At 41.8% G+C, this 16,404-nt stretch overlaps 1 protein-coding gene across 1 annotated transcript; it reads right to left on the bottom strand.

Annotated features, from left to right (window-relative positions):
- Positions 1-1,586: 1,586 nt before the first annotated feature.
- On the bottom strand, positions 1,587-14,962 carry sfrp5 (secreted frizzled-related protein 5). The gene is made up of 3 exons (XM_026190951.1): positions 13,929-14,962; positions 6,878-6,955; positions 1,587-2,770 (listed from the first exon to the last, which is right to left on the bottom strand). The coding sequence occupies exons 1-3, from the start codon at positions 14,482-14,484 to the stop codon at positions 2,442-2,444; spliced, it is 963 nt and encodes a 320-aa protein (XP_026046736.1). The 5' UTR covers positions 14,485-14,962; the 3' UTR covers positions 1,587-2,441.
- Between the last annotated feature and the right edge of the window lie 1,442 nt (positions 14,963-16,404).

Raw genomic sequence — 16,404 nt, 5'->3', positions numbered from 1 at the left:
GTGGATCTGAAAGGTTTTGGAATAGAGCAGCGCAAAAATGAGATTTTACTTCTTTGTTTCCTTTTGCAAATAGAAATGAAGGTGTGTGGCAGCCCATGCGCACTTTCACGATCCTTATCCCCTGATGTTTTTGGAAAAGCTGCAGCTTATATTGGGTGTGTGTAACACTGCCTTTGGTAACCTAAAATAATCTCCAACCTGTTCCTCAAATGACCACTCGCCCCACAAGCAAGCCAGTACACATCAGCTTCCATGTTTAAATGTCCACCTTACCAGCGGAAACAAACAATCAAACAAACTGTCAGTTTGTTACCGAAACTGTTTGGGTCTCAGTGGCTAATACCCCCATTCACAAAAACGAAACAGATTTGCTTATTTTTGACTCACTTGCTTTAAATGATGTAAAACTGAGATTGTGAATCACTTGTACTAAGAGCTATACTAATAGCTCAGTCACACTATAGTAAAAATAGGATGAGAACCTATTGGTGGTTGCCCTGTTTTGTTTTTTGTTTTCACTTTCAGAGACCAATTTCAAAACCTAACACAAACTCTGGATGACCACTTTCAGTCACACAGTAATTACGAGTCCCTGGTGGAAGGAAACCTGTCTCCAAATAATTGTGGTTGGATCTGGGACTGACTGCAATCAATCTCAGGCACATTGTTGAATATTTGCAGTGTTTTTACAGCTATGTTGCAGTTAAATCACAATCCTGCAGTAGCTACGTCCCTGTTTGTGGAGAAATCTTCTTCTGTTTTAAATCTAGGAGGTTCTGGCTGGAATGTGAATTTAAATGATAAATAGACAGTGTGCTTTATGTCAAACACATCATAAGAGAATAGGATGGCCAAACCAACAAACAAAAATCCCTGTTTTTGATTTACAGCCTACAATGAACATTGAGAAACATCAGACCAAGACATTTTCAACTTGTCAACTTTATTTTATGCTTTGACAGTTGTTGTGGTAGATTCAAAAATTTAAAAAGTGTAAATCAGAGTAGTTTCCTTTTCTATTCGCCCCATTTTATTGCATCTAATTGGCCAGTGAGAAAAGTATCTGTTTAATATGAAAAATGTTAAAAAATAAATGAAGTCGTAAAATACTGAGCATCCTCATTCAAGTGTGTTAGTTACTTACGCGCTTTTTTTTTTTAAACCAGTCGAACATTTTATGCAGATGATAGTCTGAAAATAATTTTTTTAGGCATGAATATACACTTTGTGGTTTATTGGTAATAAATGTGAAACATGACATTTCAAGCAGGTGTTCTTTATAAAAATTTAAAATATATTTTATTCATTAACTTTTTCTGTAAAACAAAGATCTATTTCAGTAACAGAACTACTTACAGGTTAATAGGTTAGAAAAAAAATCTCTCATTGTTACAGCAACAGTGTATTCAGGTGCTCTGTGTGTATGATTTTTTGTTTTCATACCATAGATGTTTAACTGAAGCGTTTAAAAAAAAAAGTACAAGAAAAGAAACATTTGAAGACTGATAGTGAAAAATAGCGAGTACAAGAGACTTATGAATCCAACATTGTTGGTTGTGTCCAGAGTCTCTCTCTCTTTCTTTCTCTTTTATTCTCCACTTGTTTTCCAGACGATGCCTTCACTGCCCTAACTTTATTCTCTTTCAAAATTAAAAAGTAAAAAATATTCAAGTTTCCCTCTTTCAGGCCACAGAAATGGTTCTGTACAAAGTCAGTGGAAGCATCAGTCAGTCTGTCTCATTCCATCAGTCTTCGTTCCCAGCATGGATAAGAAAAAAAACAAATCCCAGTTTTCTAAGCATTTAGTATTGGTCTGAATTACCTACTTTTTACAACATGCAGTTAAGTGGATCATCAATATTTCTGTGCTTTGATGTTGTTCCTTGGAGCACTGTGCCAGCGTGTGCACTGGTACATCACACAACCCACATACGTTCACTCTCTCATTGCTCTCAGCACTTTTTGCACAGAAACAAACCTTCTCATAATTTTCATTTCACTACAGCGTCGAGCGTCTTTTCTTTCCAGTAGTTAAATTTCCATTTCTTAATGCTGATGTCTAAGAAGATTGCTTTAGGATATGATTTAAGTGATTCTATAATATCAGAATAGGCAAGCATATTAATGAAGAGTACATTAGATTCCAGGATGTGAATCAATATGAAATCATTCTTATTGTCTTTTTTTTATGGAAGGGAGGGACTTGACTTATTTAAAAAGCAGTTTTCCTCTCTCCAATAATAATAATAATGATCTCTAACATCAAAGGAGAAAAGGACAACTACCTGATTCGTGTTTAGCTTCGGGGCTGGTAAAAGATTTTATAGGATCCATGACCCAGGGATGCATTAGTGAAATAACTGCTATAATCTAAGTGAAACAAAGGTTGAATCTGAAAAGCAAAGTTGTGGAAAGTTCAGCGAACACTGCAGTGAAGCAGGTCACTGGAAGACGGTGTGGTAGGTGGGGCACTGATGGGACTTCATGTATTTGATGGCGACCTTGAGCTCCTTGCTCTTCTTGTCCCACTTGTGAATGGATGTGAGAAGCAGTTGTTGGTCCACTTTGCGGCCCATGATGAGGAAGTTGGAGCCCAGGCTGTCCAGCTGGGAGCACGGACAATTGGCACCATTCTTAATGTACAAGGTCAGCTTCTTCAGGTCCTTCTTCCTCAGCACGCCCTGCTTCAGAACTTTCTTCTTCTTTTGTGCTGCAATCAGCTTCCGGTCACCCTTTTCCTTTTTCACCTCCTTGATTTTCATCTTTAGGACTAAAGGAGAAGAGAAGAAGATATTTAAATTTATTTTTATTCAGTAAAACCCTAAAGGTCTTACAGTTTTTTCTGAATGCTTAAACCCTAACTGTGATTCTTGTAGCACAATCTCTAAAACTATTCAGACTTATAGCAAAACCACTCACTGAGTTTGCAAAACTAAAAGCACAAAAACTGCTTTGCACTCAGTTTGCAATTTTGTAACACACACTTTGCAAAACTGTAGGCACAATTCACTGCACAACACTCAATTACCAAATTTCCAACACACTCCTAGCAAAAGTATACACATGTATGGCTATCATTAACACTAATTTGCCAACTGTCTGGCACACTTTCACATGTGAAAACTTTTTTAGATAATTAGTTCACTTTGCAATCAGCCTAAGCACTATAATACAGGTAAGCTGTGTGTGCGGAGTACAATGGAGGGAACAGGAAGAGTGAGAAGTAGAGGAGGCCGAGGAAGAGGACGTGGAGGTGAAGAAGTAGGATGAAGAGGACGACAAGGACAAGGAGGAGCAAGAGGAAGACGAGGAGGGGGGAGAGGAAGATGAGGAGGGGGGAGAGGAAGGGTAGGAAGAGTAAGAAATAGAATTGCTGATGACATCAGAGCTACAATAGTGGACCATGTAATCAACCGTGGAATGACCCTGAGGGTAGCTGGCCAACGGGTCCAGCCTAACTCGAGCCGCTACACTGTAGCAAGTACCATAAGGACATCTTGAAATGAGAATCGGTTAGTACAGTCACTTCGCACAAAGATTTGTAGCACTGCCATATGCCAATGAGAAACACAGAGTCATTATGGCGATTGCAAATAATCCTATACTTGGAAATAAACACTTGTGTTTGTTTTGATGTGTGTGAATAAAAACCAGTACTTGAAGGTTGGATCCCTCTATGCTTATGGATCTATGACAGAAGTATGAGCTCAAACTGACATAGCCTACCTTGTGCACAGAGAAAGCAAAGGCCAGATGTGTTTTGTATTCATACCATCAGTGTGCAGTTGGCGCATTGTGTGCTTAGTAGATGATGGCTTGTGTGTACTGTTTGATACGGAAACACCATTTTTACGAAGGTGTGAAGAGTTAATCTAGCTGTGTTCGCTTTTGCAAGAGAACTACAATGTTTTGATGATTGGGTGACAGGTTTTCTTATTTGTGTGAAGAGTTTTGCAAAATTAGCCAATAGTTACAAAAAATGTGCTTAAGCAATCAGAAAAAACTGTAATGTGTCACTCTGATCCCAGTGTTTCACTCTTATTTAAGCAGCTGTGGTATTTTTTTTTAACTTCTGGAAGTCTAGTACTGAGCTCTGTACTGTTCTAAAGCAGTAGCTATTTTACACCTCCCCCGAGTATCATCATTTAGACTTTCCTGAGCAGTGTGCAAAAACTGCATCCTTGTGAATGTCTGACTCGGGAAAAACTCCACAGTCCAACATCTTTTTGGAATTTGGTGTACATATTTTGGCAATATAAATCACAAGTCTTCTCTTTGTTGTTGTCGGGCTATTCCTGAGCAAAAATCATCTTAAATGATTTTGCTTTCAAGTCTCAGACAAAGTCAGATTTATAGTGAGGTTCAGGGCAACATCCATAAGTCTAAAAAACTGCTTGCAGCATAAGATTAATATTGCTACATGGAATCATTATCATCTGTTGTCATTCTGCCCTGCCTGTGTCATTGTTTACACACTTGCAGTGCAGTGTTTTGCGACCAGCTGTGTATTTTTAGGCAAAACATATGTAGAACAGAGAACCTCTGTGCACAGTTTTATTACATGTAGGATCTGGTTACAGCAAACTCAAAGTTTATCAGCCTAATGAAGTACTGATTTGAATCTCCCATTGCACCTTCTGTTTATAAGTTCATATTTTTATATGCGAGAGATTAAAATTGAACTGCCAAACATTCAAAAGAGGAATTCTCTGGGTGAGAATTTTGACAGGTGAAATTAATCACGGGTCGGGCAAAGGTGTGGGGTCGGTATGAAGCATCGCTATGTACCCCGGCCTGCTGGAAGATCGCCATTTCACTTCTCGCCTGCTTGTCTATGGTTGCATAAACATCCCTCGGTACGCTCAGATAGGTATACAGTACATGTGAAGTGATAGCGTGTTCAAAAAGGAATGCGTGCATTGAGTTGCCCCTTGTTCACATCCTGTTTCACATCCAGCTCCTTCGCCGCGAGTATGTTTATGCGCTGTATTTGCCTGCCTACATGCCTGAGCCGCGTGTGTTTTTGTGAAAGACTGCATTCATGTGTATGTACGGCGTGTGTTCAGTAAAGGTACGGAGGATAATTCATCTCCCTCTGCTTCACTTTAAATGCCCACCTGTAATCAGTCATATTTAGTCATAAGTGATGCAGTGGGGCCCTCTGTGCGGCCTGGCCAGCATCTTTGTGACAAGCTGTGCCCACGTCTTTATACAAAGTCGCTCTCTTTAAAGTGAGCAGAGGAGGGTGTAGAGGTAGAAGCAGCTGGAAAGAGAGGGAGTGAGGAGTGTGCCATCGTTTTGAGGAGAAACAGGTTTTCTTCAAACTGAAGCAAGCAATCTACTTTAACAACAAGGTGTCGGCTAAACAAGACTCTTGTAATTTGTACAGCAGCTGGATAGTGCAGTAAGAAACGTCATGAGATCGTCCATGAAAAGCAGACCGTAGCAAAAACAGTGTCCAAAGATGAATAGGTAGCAGCATTCATGGGGTATGAGCTCAAGCTCTCGCACTACAGAATAACATTGTAGAGTTGTTCCTTCCTTGATCTCCAAATCCATATGTCACACTTATCTTTTCGACGCATTCCCTTGTGTCCTCCAGCCACATAAAGGCTGAGCCAATAAAAAGTCTTTCTGCGGCTATCTGCAATCATGTTTCATATTAATGAACAGAAAGAATCTGTGTTTTCCTTTATGATCCCTGAAGCAACCTCATGTTAAAAGATTGAGATATATAATCCTGCAATTAATCAGACAAATAAATATCCCTGATTTGGTAACGTCACGATGAATTACAGGAGACGTGTCTGCGTTTTGGTTGCGGCTCAGAGAGTCAGGAAGGTGCGCACGGACGCGTTTTGTTGTTGTTGGATGTGGTTTTATCATTTATTATGGGTCATGCTCTGTATATTCTGGCTCTTTTGTACATGTGGTTATTTTGTAAAACTGTTTTATACTGCAGGCATCTCCTCTGCGGGAAACATGAAATATGCAGAGAAAAAAATGATCCTGGCCACACATGCTTTTGTAATTTCACAACTTTTTGTCACCCTTCCTCATTTGGTGCTTAACGTGTTTGGAACAGAGCAAATAGACAGCAGTTTATCATTAACTGTAAACACTGTAAACAATTCAGCTGCTGTGATGAACTCAAATAACAGAATATTTATATAATTATACTCTGGCATCATCTTAAGGTCATTACTATTGTGAAACACGAAGGTTGGAAAGTGGAAAGTTTGAAATTGGGGCTAAGAAATGAAGTCATTTATCAGCTCATGTGAAGAAAAAGCCGATTCTAGCAGCGAAATTAACGCGAAACGGCTGCAATAAAGATTTAATCGAAGGGAGGATCAGAAGTGAGAAACAGGGATGTGCAGGTGAGATTCTCTGTGTGGTTGCACATGCTTTTTAATTCATAATCAAAGGAAAATAGCGTAAATACCAGTTAATCTTCATATTATGTAACCACTGACAGCTCAAAGTTAAGCTTTCGTTTTAGGTGATTTTGCTATTTTGCTATAACTTTATGCCCATGGCATTTATGTTGATGGGAGTTTTTAAGGACACAGTGCTTTGACTTTTTAGTTTGTTATTACAACTTTTCAACACAATATTAAAACACAGATTTTATTATTACGTCATGAAACTTGTAAATCCAAATCAACACCGTGGTGAAATGTTTTGCTTGCACTCTTGTACTTGGCTGACTGTTGTACACAAAGCAATTGCACTTTTCTGCTGTGTTGTCAGTCTCTCGCAAACTCCAGTTTACCAGACTGCAGATAGGTAAGAAAGTTTCCATAACAGTGCTGTATGCTAGTGACCGTTTGTATCCATAGTCAGGTACTATGTTTTTCAGTTTTTTACTACTTACCAAAGTCACTTGCACAGTAATGCTCCATGATGTTGTCTTTCTTCAGCTCATTGTCACACGGTGGGCACACCTTTGACACTGAGGGGAAAAAAAGAAGGAAGAAGAATTTGTCGTCACCTGTATTCAATCTCGTTTCATTTGGTGCTTTTAAAACCAGATTAGCTCATATCTAACGGCAGCGTTGAGGTCAAGTGCAGTGAGCAAAACCAAAGTTGTGTCAGTATGAAATCGTTAAGCCCTGAGCACTTCTGAGGCACTTATTTGCCCCCCCCCCCTTGTCAGAGACTATTTGCTGCTGAGTGAACGCAGAGTCCAGTAGGCTGACTGATGTTTGCCCTGCAATTACACTGGAGAAAATGTTTTTATTCTGGCCCGTTGTATATTTTGGTGGCGCAGGCGTGGTCTCGGCTGTTCAGAAAGGTAAACGGTGCGGCGGGAGCTGCTGAACATGGTGAAAAGTGATTCAGTACACAGACACAGCCATCACTTAGGCCACACAGCAACCGCACATTGTGAAAGAGCGAGGGGGAAACCAAAGCAACAAGTTCAGTTTATTTTTAACTCAAAATTTACGGTCATGCATGCTTTACTCAAGAGCGTGTTTGGCCTGTCTAACTTTGATATGGGACTTTGTGATTGTTGTTGTTGTTGTCTGCCCACACAGTTGAGACAGAGCACATGAGGGAAGAAATACAAGCCCTGCATAAAATCCTTTTTATGTATTTTTTGCATGTTCCCATACTTTTATATTTATATAGCTGAAATGGACAAATAAGGCCTTGCCATTCAATTAATAGGATTTATAAAATGTCAGAGACTTCTCTGACACACGCATACACGAAAACGCACCACCTTGTAATTTTCCCCTCGATATGAAACATCATCAAAACAATTACTGCTTCGATTCCATGTATTTTCAGAGTATTTCCAGCTCTACACATCTAATATCAGGCCACTCATCCACCAAACAGAGCCGCAAGCCAAGAGAGCAAAAAAAAAAAAAAAGTATAATATTAGAAAGGGCCACAGAGAGAAGGATGTGGTATAGAAGCATTGCCCTGACAACATACCTATACACCTAGGGGATAAATTTGACAACATGAAGGGAAAACAGTGCAGAACTTTTGCTGAGTTGGCAGCCTTTTTTTTCTCGAGATAACTGCTTATAGGAGAGTTTAGTTTTTCTGACATTCCCTCATTGCAAGATCCAAAATATGTTATTCCCCCACTCCCTGAGTTCCCTGTGCTTTCTCTTTCCTTCTGTGTCTCCCACTTTCCAGAAACACACCTATGCAAAACGACACGCCTCTCCTTGCACTGTGCAGGCCCTGGGTTAAAAGTCAGGGTTCAGAGGTTATCACCTCAGCCCAAACCTCAGCGTCTGGCCAGATAATGAGATGGGTCAAAGTTTAACATGCTTCGCTGCTTGGGTCATGGGGAGGTGAACCCCCTAACCACCAGTGAGTGTATGCATGTGTGTGTCTGCCTATGTGTGTGTTGGAGGTAGCTGAGCCATGTTCTTGTAGAGCAACTGCCAGTTTTTTCTCCTCTGAGGGTTCCCATGCTTTCATAGGCAGGAGACCTGTGAGGCCTGCAAGGTCAGGCTTCTAATTGTTTGGTGCTGACATGCAGACTGGGACAGAAGCATGGAAAAACACACACACAGAAACACACACACACAGAACAAGAGACAACAAAACTTCTCTGGATTTGTCCGTCTTGAATGGTTCCCTTGAAGCCGTTCGGTCTTATTCAGACTCGGTGGTAATTCATTCTGGTTTCACAGGGGTGGTATTTTGGCAGAAGGCCCGGTTGCGCTGATGCCAGAGCATGTGTCAGGAGAAAGCAGTCCCTCCATGAAACTTAGTTGAGCTTGGACCGAAAACCAGCGTTTGGATGGCGCTTAGAAATCACTTAAGGGACGACTGCCCTCATCGTCGGTCTCTGTCGAGGGAATCACCGTCATGTTCTGATGGGAATCACTGCTGCGTGGCTTGGTACTTTTTTTCCTGGACACATTTCTGCTCAGTAAATATTTTGACTTTGAGCTCATTAATATATTTTTTGCCATCATCTCAAAGCAGCTGAAGAATTTTTTACCATGCGATTAAATTGTGAAAATCTTGCTCTCACTCTGGTTGACTTTGGACTTGACCACCTCTTGTGTGCTACTTTTGGCATTTACCTACTGGGTTACGAACTTAATTACAGAAATTTTAATGTTCCAATTTATTATGACAAATGTTACTGTCTTACAGAGCTTACAGAACCTGTGGAGGATGAGGAGGTTGGGAGTTGATGATTGAGGATAAGAGGAAAGGGATAATGGGAATGGGGTGAGTAGGGAGGAGGTCTTGTGGAAGGCCCTGCTGTTAATCTTTAAACAGCAAGCCAGGGTGGAAATGGTGCACAGCAAGAGGGGGAAACTTCTCCAAAACTTCACTTACTCATAGCTCCGAGGTTAATAACATTTCAGTCTTTCTGCAGTGTCTTTTGTCTATAAAGAAATCTCCAAGAAAAACCTATTAAACTTATGAACGTGAAAACTCATTTGCAAAATAAATTTGGAATACAAAGCAGTGGCACCGTGTACCACTGCAAAGGAATATCTGTTCTCTTTAATGACATAGTCATTCTTATTTTGTTTTACTTAGCTTAGGAAATTGCTTTCTGGCATGAAATTTATTGGGCAACAACACAAATCATCGTGTCTGTTCACAGTGAATTCCTAATAGACACCGCTTGTCATCACATGATATTTAACAATCTAATTAACTTACTTTAAACATGCAGCTGAAATCACAAACACTACAAATCATATTTTATGTTTGTTTCATTTGACTGATTCGCTTGGAATCATTTTTATAGTTGGGTAAAAATGCAAGAGGTTACATGCCGCCGCTGCCTCTTTCTCTTATGCGCACTTTTGAATAAACACAAACACGTGTCTTCACACATCTGACGACCACATCTAACAGCACCGTCATCTGGTTCTCTGACATTTCTTGTACCTTATTGCTCGTTGCCCGAGCTTCACAGCGACTTTTATAAGAAGAATGTGCGCCGGTCACTATCTCATGCCTCATTTGGGTCTTTTAAGTCATGAGCAGCAGCACTTATGACATAAAATGGTACAATCCCGGAGATGAAATTCAGCGTGATTTACATCGGAGAGCCAAACATCTGTTGAAATGCGGGGCGAAGGAGGACTAAAGCATGACTCGGGGAACCCACGGGGCCCCTAAAACACAGCATGCTCCTTGCATCTGTAGGAAGCCTACACAGAAGAGAAAATACATCCTCATAACGCCTCGGCAGCGCTCCATACCCAGAGCATTGGATCATATTTTCCTTTTCATATAGTAACCAAGTTCATATGAGCAGTGACTGTTGTGCTGCTGGGGTCCTGACAGTGCTGCCTGTCTCCTTTAATGTGGTTGTAAATCACACTAGTCACATTTCATCACAGATTTCAGCAAGGACAGACCTTTCCTCCCATGCAATTTCACTGTACATATGTACATATCTTGAGTGTTCATTTCTGGTGCAAACATGCAAACTAAGTTAAGAAACAAAACTAAGAAACAAAACCAGAATCCAGTCTGTGATAATCATGCCTACTGATTTACAGATGCTGACAGCAGCTAAAAGTGGCATCATTAAAACAATGAGGTGTAGTTGATGGTGTGGCATTAATTGTTCCCTGTCTGACAGACTGAGCTCGGCTGGCCTTTTCCGCTCCCGGGATGCCTGGGCCCTCTTTTGTCAGCAGTCAGCTTGTCTTCTGTGGTATAATATACAGACTTGTATTTCACATAATCACACCCCTTGGGCTCTTCTCACACACACACACACACACACACACACACACACACACACACACACACACACATGCACGTAAAGGCACAAGTGCCAGCACAAAACCTGAGCTCAGGTGGTGGTGAGTTTCTGCCAGTTTTGGCTGTGACACAGAGGTGGAAAGTGAATCTTGCTCTGTACTGTTAGTTTCCACAAGAGTCCTCGAACCGTGCTATATCATGTAATTGCAGAATAGCTCAGATAGCATCGGGGCCTCCCGGACTGGGAGATCAGCGAGTAAAGCTATACTAATTCTTGTGATTGATCCAACTCCCAAAGATTCACCTTGATTACCACAAGATTCTTCATGCGATCCCGTGTAAAGAAAATCGTCAGTGTCCTCCAGTGACATAGAAGCTTCCCGGGAAACTCACTTCTAAGAGCTCTTAGCTGAAATTCCTTTTTATTATTGCTGGCTGTGTTTTCATGTGTGTGTGTGTGTGTGTGTGTGTGTGTGTGTGTGTGTGTGTGTGTGTGTGTGTGTGTGTGTGTGTGTGTGTGTGTGTGTGTGTGTGTGTGTGTGTGTGTGTGTGCGGGTGTGCATCGGTGCGGAATTAGAAGCCAAAAGCTTGTCCTCGGGATGGCCTCATCGGCACATCTGAGAATCTCTGGTTCTTAGCGAAATGTCAGTGGCTGAGCCTCCGGGCTAGAAGTGATATGGGTTCACTCTCAGTGTGAAACACTCACAAGAATACACGCACATGCACACGCCTAAAAAAGCACACACCCAAATTTAACTTTACCGTTATTTCATTTTTGTTTTTGAGTGTCATTTTATTCTTTAAAAATTAAAATCAGCATATTTTTTCTTATGTTCTTTGTATGTAAAATTTCCTAACACTAAAAATCCTTATTTCCACTGATTCTTAAGGACCCTCTGTAATCTATCCTCCTCTGATCATTATTTGAATAGATGGGATCAACAAACAGTTGGCTGTTTGGGGAGGTGGCAGATGAACGTCAAGCCGCCTCCTTCTCAAAGTGCATGTAGAAGAATGAATTATAACTCCGCAAACCAAAATGTCACATACTTGATACGAGTCCTACAAAAACAGAACGGCCATTTTCCCTAATGGAAAAAGTCAGAACTGCATTAATTCACCCAAGAATCTTCCACTGGTCTTTTTCCCACTGCATTTTGCAAATCAGATTAGATACTTAGATGTCAGTATGCTGTGACCATTATTGATAAAAAGGAAAGATATGTCACACAACTGACTGACATTGTTTTTGTAATGATTGGTTTTCAGCGCTTTAGGAAATGTGTTTATCTGTCAAAGAACGTCTCAAGTAACAGAAAGGACATTTCAAGTGAAAAAAAGACCTTTACACCATAAACGAAAGAAGATGAAAAATGAGATTAAACGGTTGAAAGCAAATCGTAAAGTAATGTGAGCAATATGGCAATGACCATTTTATTTATATAGCATTTTTCAGCACGTACAAACTCAGTGTCCTTAACATAAAAGATAAATTAAGGCTTAGTTTGTAAAAATAAAATAAAAATAAAAATTTAAAGAGGGTTTTTGATTTTGGACACAGTTTTAATTGACTTTGGCTCAACAGGCACCTGCCCCCACCACCAACCCACACACAACCACAGTAACTGAAAGCACCTTCAGCACACTTAGATCTAATTCTAGGAATAGTTAAGAGATCTGCACCGTTTTCTAAACCGGATCTAAACCGTTTTCTTCAGGTTCTCATTGAAAGCAGAGGCAAACACTTCTTATGCTGCAGGAAGCAGCTTTTCTCCTCTTTTATTCGCTGTGTGCCTGTCTTTACTCTCCTGCTTCCCTCTCCTTTCACTCCTCTTCATTCTGCTCTCTCAGGGACAATCAGACTTTAGCGATTCCCATTCTCTGCCTGCGTCTCTTGTCCTGTCATGTCGACTAATTAGTGGGAACTCAGTAATTGGCCTTCTAGCTAATTGGCCTGCTGGCTGCCAGACCCAACAATGGCTGAGCAGACTGGGACACAGTGGGGACTGTCCCCCTCCACTGTCTAAAGACTCTCATCAACTCCCTCTCTCTCCGTCTCAGCGCTGACTGCTTTTGTGAAGAGGCTGCTTAAGTAGTTGTGCTTCTCACACACATGCACACACACACATACACACAGGCATTTGCACACCTCTTTGGATTTAGTTCCCACTCAGTCCCACTATTCACAATTGATACTCTTACTCATTGCTTGTGAAGAATAATATATTCTCCTATTTTTGTGAATCAAATTACTCTCAGAAACCCTTGATAAAGATTTGTCCTTTGTTTCATCCAGCTAAGGTTAATTTAGTAATTTGACTCTGTGCAAACCATGAAATAAAACATAATTCATTCACTCTTTGACTGTTTCGCTGTAGATGGATGACTACTGATAAGGGTGTGTGTCCATGCATGTGCCTCTGTGTAACTTTCAGTTAATACCCCCACAGTCCATCTATCTTAACTCAATGCGCGATCTGGCTGCTGGAGTCTCCAAGTCTCCTGGCTCTCTTGGTCTGTCTCCATGCCTCCCTGAGGCATATGTAGATGGCCAGAGCCATCCTCAACTGTCCACTTAGGACTTTCCCCTGCAGCATCTTCCTGCTCCCGTCTCTTTCGCTGACCTCCTTTGGCTAGTTTTCCACTTAATCTCTTGTCTGTCATTGTGGAAATGTATGGAAGCCATCTGATTCTCTCATCCTCACAGTTTACAAACTCTCAGTGTATCCGATTGCAAGGACTTGAACGATCATTTGCTAAAGTGATATTATGAAAATAATGAAAAATTCAGAACTTTATCTCTTCGTTTACTTTCTGCTGAGTTTTTCATCTCAGCGCCTGCGTCTGCAAAACACAACATATTTTTCGGGGCAACTTTTCCTTCTGTCGAATTTAAAACATATGCGCATTCATATATCTCTTGTTTTCAACTAGATCTTATCAAATATACCAGGACAGAATATTTAAACACTGCTTTTTATTTTAAAAAATCTCAAAGATTTATTAAATGAGTATTTATTGAATTATTAAATCTTTCTAAAGAGATATTTACATTTTGTGGAAATCACCAGATTATCTTTTTGCTGCTGGAAAAGCTGTAATTTTAACCAGTAGCCTCTTCAGTAGTTATGCAAATTAAAATTGGTTATGATTTCATTGACATTTCTCTTCACTGTATTTTGCATAAGCATGCATGAATGAAGGTGGCCTACCTGGTGGCTGGGTCGCATGGTTCCCGGTGAACTGCATGGGGATGCACAGGTCGTTATCAATGGGGAACTTGTCGCAGGTCAGCATCTCCGGCCAGGGAAAGCCGTAGGTCTCCATCACCGGAGCACAGCTGTCCCTGACAGCCTCGCACAGTGAGCGGCAAGGGTAGATGGGCCTGTCTAGGCACACTGGTGCAAACAGTGAGCACAGGAAGACCTGCGTATCAGCATGGCACCGTTTGGCCAGGAGGGGCACCCAACTGCCTGCCTGCTGCTTAACTTCGGGCATGGTCTCATGGTCCAGGAGGTTGGGCAGCCTCATCTTCTTGTAGCCCACATTGTGGCACAGGCGCAGGTCAGCTGGTATGTCCAGACACTGGGGCTGCTTGGTGTAGAAGCGGCCATTGTGGAAGTTGTCCGACTGCCAGCTGTAGTAGTCATACTCATCTGCGGCCGAGACGGTAAGGAGGAGGAGGAGGGAGAAGGGCGACAGGCCCAGTGCCAAGCTGAAGGAGCCCTGGGTCAATGCCCACCTGGGGCTCTTTTGTCCGTTTGCCATGCCTCTACGAGTTCAGACCAACAATTCAAGAAGGTTATATCCAAAGTCTCCAAAGTAACTCAGTGAAGACAAAATGCAAGGAGAAGAGAGAAACAAGGGGGGGCAGGCGTGAAAGCTGTAATCCCTTTTTTTCTCCTGAGTATGAACGCAGCGGATTGAAAACAAAAGTGTTTAATTCCCTTCTTCCCTGGAGAGTCGACCCTCTAAGCCTCCCTGAAACACCTCCCTGTGTGTGTGTGTGTGTATGTGCCTCAGGTAGTGGAGTGGGGAGGCAGCAGTCAGGGAAGAGTGAGCTTACAAGTAGGACTTCTTACTTTTCCTAACTTTCCCTGTTCACAGTTTCTCACTTTCTTTCCCTGGTGCTCTCCTAGAACTGCCTCCAGCTCTCTCCTGCTCTCTGTCTATCAGTCTGTAATGAGGAGTACCTAGGTTTTAAGAGGCAGTGGTAGCTGCTCTCGTCTGCTGCCTGCCCCCTAGCAGGCGTCCAGACCATTCACCTTCCTACTGGCCTCCCCTGGACTCACTCAGAACAGCTCCAGCCAATCACAACCCCAGGGGGAGGCTCCCACTGGCCCTCAGGACACTCCTTCTGCCCCTTATTTTCACCAAAAGCCCTCCTCCAGAAGAGCTTAACGGGAAAGAAAGAGAGAGCAGCCTGTGGCAAGTTTCTACAGCTGCATTTTTATATTGATCTCTCGAATATGCACACGATTCTTTAGTTGGATACACACCCAGAAGACACTGCCATCCTCTTACTCATGTTGCTTTTGTGATGGATTTCTAAACTCTTTAGCCCACTTCCATTTACTTGTGAGAGACAGACTCTACGGGCTCCCTGCAGATTGCTCCACGTGTAACAAAGGATGCGTGCTTGCAATTCAAGCACGCTCACTTCATTAGCTCAAAACAGTCTGGCAGCAGCTTTGGCTGGCATCAGCAGTGAGAAAACTTACAAGTGCGCACATTCACATGCATAACTGTAAACGTGAGAGATGCAGGAGGAGAATATGAATGAAGTTGAGGGGGGAAAGGGCATCAGCATGGGAGAAGTGAGGTTACTGAGTTGTGCAACTACAGGTGGCTAGGTGGTTTATCCGCGCCAAGGGAGTTATGCTAATGTGTATGTTGGCTGTGAAAAGAGGCACGCTGCATATCTGTCTCTTTCTATCAGTGCCACTGACACAGTGAGGGCCTTCATCTTTGGAGCAAACTCCCTAGAAGGGTCACATTCAGATTCAAAAGCCTGTAGCATTGTGAACAGGATGTGGGATCAGTGGCTCACTTGGAGGGTGTTCCTGCATTTGCTATTTGATCTGCGTCACGCATTAATGCTTTTCCTCACGTGAATAGACTGTAAATGCAGGCCAATACAAATGATTTTAAAGTGACTGTTTTCTGTACTATATCAAGATATATGTGGATTGTGAAGACACCATATAGATCATCCTGCAGCTGGATTGTGGAGAGACTAAGACGAAGTAAACAAACTGTATGTGGCAGTACAAACAAGGGGACCGGGAAAGTGCGTGCATGTGTGTTTTGCAAACAGCTGGTGGTGTACTTGGATGGGAATCAGGAACAGTATTGTTCTGCGCCTGTAGGGTGGAAGATAAAATTCCAGAAACAGCAGTGAGTCCGTAGAATCTAATTCAATAAGATGATATGAAATCATGTTTTAATAACAGTTAACCAAGCACATCAATAAAATAAGTCCAAGAGCCCGTAGAGTTTTATAGTATCATGACCAAACATTCACTTATTTCCAAACCCGGGGCACTGAAGAAGATTACTGCACCATCAAATCGTTTTTTACTCGACAATGGAGTTGAATGTGTTTCAACTTTATCATGCTGGGCTGCGATTCAAATCCCTGTTAGTACGCCCTTAGTGTGTGCGGATACTTTTTTCGGTGGATTGGAA

Source organism: Astatotilapia calliptera, chromosome 13, assembly GCF_900246225.1.
Source record: "Astatotilapia calliptera chromosome 13, fAstCal1.2, whole genome shotgun sequence".
Lineage (NCBI taxonomy): Eukaryota > Metazoa > Chordata > Actinopteri > Cichliformes > Cichlidae > Astatotilapia > Astatotilapia calliptera.
Note: the sequence above shows the minus strand (reverse complement) of the source record. Positions and strands in the feature narration are given on the sequence as shown.